General features: G+C 40.0%; 1 protein-coding gene across 1 annotated transcript; it reads right to left on the bottom strand.

Moving 5' to 3' along the window:
- Positions 1–325: 325 nt before the first annotated feature.
- LOC123397877 lies at positions 326–3,253 on the bottom strand. Its single transcript, XM_045092396.1, has 4 exons — positions 3,134–3,253; positions 2,784–2,873; positions 2,419–2,508; positions 326–1,038 (listed from the first exon to the last, which is right to left on the bottom strand). Exons 1-4 carry the CDS (start codon positions 3,200–3,202, stop codon positions 841–843), a joined length of 447 nt encoding a protein of 148 aa, XP_044948331.1. The 5' UTR covers positions 3,203–3,253; the 3' UTR covers positions 326–840.
- Between the last annotated feature and the right edge of the window lie 395 nt (positions 3,254–3,648).

Genomic DNA, 3,648 nt, shown 5'->3' on the forward strand with positions numbered 1-3,648 from the left:
TCCGAGTCGTCGCAGGTCACCTACACCTCCATCACCTCCAAGACCTCCACATGTCGACGACCAGTACAACACGAGTCCATCTCGATCACCGCCGACGGACTTGGGTCGTCTGTCTCCGCCGCCGCCCGCTCCGGATACTAAGCTGAAGCGTGCCAGCAAGAACGCTTCGTCGATGATTTCTAAGCGACGGAGCTCCCCAAAGCGCAAACTGTCACCCCTCCCAAAGGTACCTCATGCTAATCTTCCTATCAGACCTTGTGATCGTACCGCCGAGAAAAACGCCAGGATAGCAAAGGAACATCATGATGCGCAGATGAAAAAGAAGAGGATCATGCAGTGAAAGTATCTTTCTACGGCTTTGCTAGAGTCTGCTTCAAAGAAACTCCCATTTGGAGTTTCCCATGATACTCTATGTTCTCCTATATAAATTGATATGTTAGTGGCTATCTCTGTTTTGCTATAATGTCTCTAAGCCTATCTGACTATACACTGTGGTGGTTTACTTAATGGAAGTCAGCAGGATGACCTGTTGGTTAAAAAAAATTAACTCAATAAAATCGTTTAATGCTGCAGGAATCACTTGAACCAAATGTACAAAAATGTTTTAGGAAGACCAATGTGTCTCATATGAGTAGTAACCTTTTATATCACCGATGTTTTGTTGCTGCAAACAAAGCTATGGCCTGCAACAACATTCTTTGGATGCATATATTTTTTTATGATCTTGTCATATTTTTCGGTTGTGTGCATTTTTGGATGCAGAAATGGTATAATGGTCTCTTTCCTTATCTAAATAAAATGAGAAGGCCACTAACGGATAGTTGCTAAAGGACCACGATACTATGGATTATAAGAAGACAATGTAATTGGATCAGCAATAGAGAAATGTAACATAAGTGAAAATTGGATAAAATCATAATTTGGATGTTTACAGAAAAGAACCTGATTTATTTGGTTTACGACATTGTAACCCCCAGTTATCATAAAATGAACAGTAGCATCCTCCCACCAAGGAAGTAGGCAGTGTAGACGGCCAATCTGTAATGAATAATAAATCAATAAATGGATAAACACATGACCTGACACCCAAAAGAGAAGAGAAAAACTAACATGGTTTGAATTACACATGACGGCGTTTGCACACTGTTGAAAACAAGATTTTCATTTTTCATCGGATGTATTTAGTGTTAGAGATCTATCTATTCATGCTGTGAGAGGGTATTGGTGATGGTAGGAAACTAATATTCTGAGAGGATGCCTAGATTGGGTGTCACCCCCTGTGCTAGCCATTTCATGGGTAGTACTCCAAGTCAAAATATAATTGTTCACGAAGTGTTCTCCCAATGGTGGGGTTGTGTTAAATTTAGGACATTCCTAAGGGAGGACACTATGATTATGTGGCAGAGCCTGTAAGCCTTGTGTGGTCATGACGTGATGTGAGATCAACCTGAACTAAATCTGGTGAATTCATAGTTACATCTATATGCATGTTTTTTCAAGGAGGGCTAATTTCCCCTATGTTTAACTGTGGAAACTAAAATTTTAACTAGAGACAATTCACCGAAGGGGGATGGCATCATGTGAATTTGTGGAGCTTGTGAAAAGATTGAGCGCATCTTGTTTGCATGTCCTTCGCCCAAGTATGTGTGGAATGTTGCTATTTCGCTGCTTTCGGTGTGATAGATATACCAGGTAATATGGTTGATATGTTCTAAAAAATCTTTAAATTATTTGATTTTTATGGTTGAGTTAGGTAATTTAATCTAATAGATATGTTCAGTTGTGGCCTATTCTACTGTAACTTATCAGTGAGGCTTTGTTTGTTTGATGCTTAATTTATCTTTAGCTACCCGGACTTATTAGATCTAGGGATGTATGGTTTAAGTTTTGAAATATATTGCCAGGCTACCTTTGCTAGTTTGGACTTTTGGATAAACTGGCTAGAGTATGAATTCAATATGGTGTCAAAGCCAAGCGATCTTGAGTTCATAACCTTGCCAATCCAACATAAAAAAAAAAATCAGCGGCCTACATCAATCCCATGTGTAAGTCTAAAAAGCCTAGAAGCGAGGGGAGCTGTTGAAATATATTGTCCGTCTTTCTCCATCTGTTTGAAATTCAAGATGAATTAGCCGAATCACGAATTTAATATTGAGATGTTCTGATCAAGTGTGCCTGGAACTAAGAACTAGAGCTTGTAATGGCTGTGGCACGCTGGTTTCATGCAAATGAAATCGGGAGCTGAGAGGTTTTTTTATTATACAAAAGGAAAAAAAATAATTTTTCAAGACTGATAGAGAAAACTTCATACTTGGATGATAAGAGAACACCCCCATGAAGGGAAGAAAACTAATACACTAATAACTAAAGATGATAGTTTTTCAATCTGGTGCAAGGAGTGTGTGAATGCCTAATTACCTGGACAGATTCAAAGAATTCATCTGGAGTTTTATAAAACGTCAAGTGTGTAGCCAGCACTCGCAGAGGAAGACTCTTCAGTACAAAAGCCTATTGAGCAAAAAGTTACATTGTATTGCAGCCAATACAAATGCACATACCACTGGATCGGTTTGACAAAATTTTGAAGATAATAATACAATCTTAACAATTCTTGAGGACAAGCATAACCATCATCCATATGTAAAATAATTACGTATTTAAGCATGGGCGCTAGGACACGAAAACTAAACACGAACAGTGAAATGCACAAGAATATAATGATTCAATGTTGAAGTCGAGCTACGCTGCCGCAAGGTATGCAGCTCTGAAGAAAAAAAGCTCACCCCCGCATACGGAACAAATTTTGGCACTCCGGTCATATCTCTTGTGCCCTCAGCATATACACTTGCGCCAATGAAGATTAATTTTGATACCTGGTGAACAAAGTCAAAGTTAAGTTCTTGTAAGAAAGCTTGTGGTATTTGTCCGGATACGGGAAAGTACATGCAACAATTCGCATCAGTGACATCATTAAGGATATACTCCCTCCGTGGCATAATATAAGACGTTTTTGCAAGCTATGTTAGCTTGCAAAAACGTTGGAGTATATCTGTAGCATGTGATACTATTCCATTTGTGCTGGACTGCTGGCTAAGCACTGAGGACAGCGCAATAAGTCTTAAAATGCTGGTACCGCTTCCGGATGGTTGACTGCAAAATCAATGGCAACAGCAGCACCCAGGCTAGATCCAACTAATGTCATAGGCCTTTTGATGTAGGATCTCCAGAACTACACAAAGAGGTTGTTGGAATGTAAGGATAATATCTTGCTCATACAAGTTTGCTACTAAAACATAAAAAAAAAACTTAGCATATTTAAACAAGGAAAGGCATTACGAAAACTTGCTCAAAGGAAAGCATATGGTACTAATATACTTCCTCCGTCTCAAAAATTTTGTCTTAGATTTGTCTAGAAACCGGGACTAAAGGCCCCTGCTTCCCGCCTTCTGGTTTGCCGAAAAAGGGCCTTTAGTCCCGGGTCGTGGCTCCACCCGGGACTAAAGGGGCTATTTAGTCCCGGATCGAGCCCCGAACCGGGACTAAAGATCCATCTATATAAGCGGGAGTTAGAAAATTTCCAACCAAAATCGCATTTCCTTCTCTCCTTCTTCCTCGTTCTCCTGCCCAGCGCGGCACAGCGACGAACTC

Source organism: Hordeum vulgare, chromosome 5H, assembly GCF_904849725.1.
Source record: "Hordeum vulgare subsp. vulgare chromosome 5H, MorexV3_pseudomolecules_assembly, whole genome shotgun sequence".
In the NCBI taxonomy this organism is placed as follows: Eukaryota; Viridiplantae; Streptophyta; class Magnoliopsida; order Poales; family Poaceae; genus Hordeum; species Hordeum vulgare.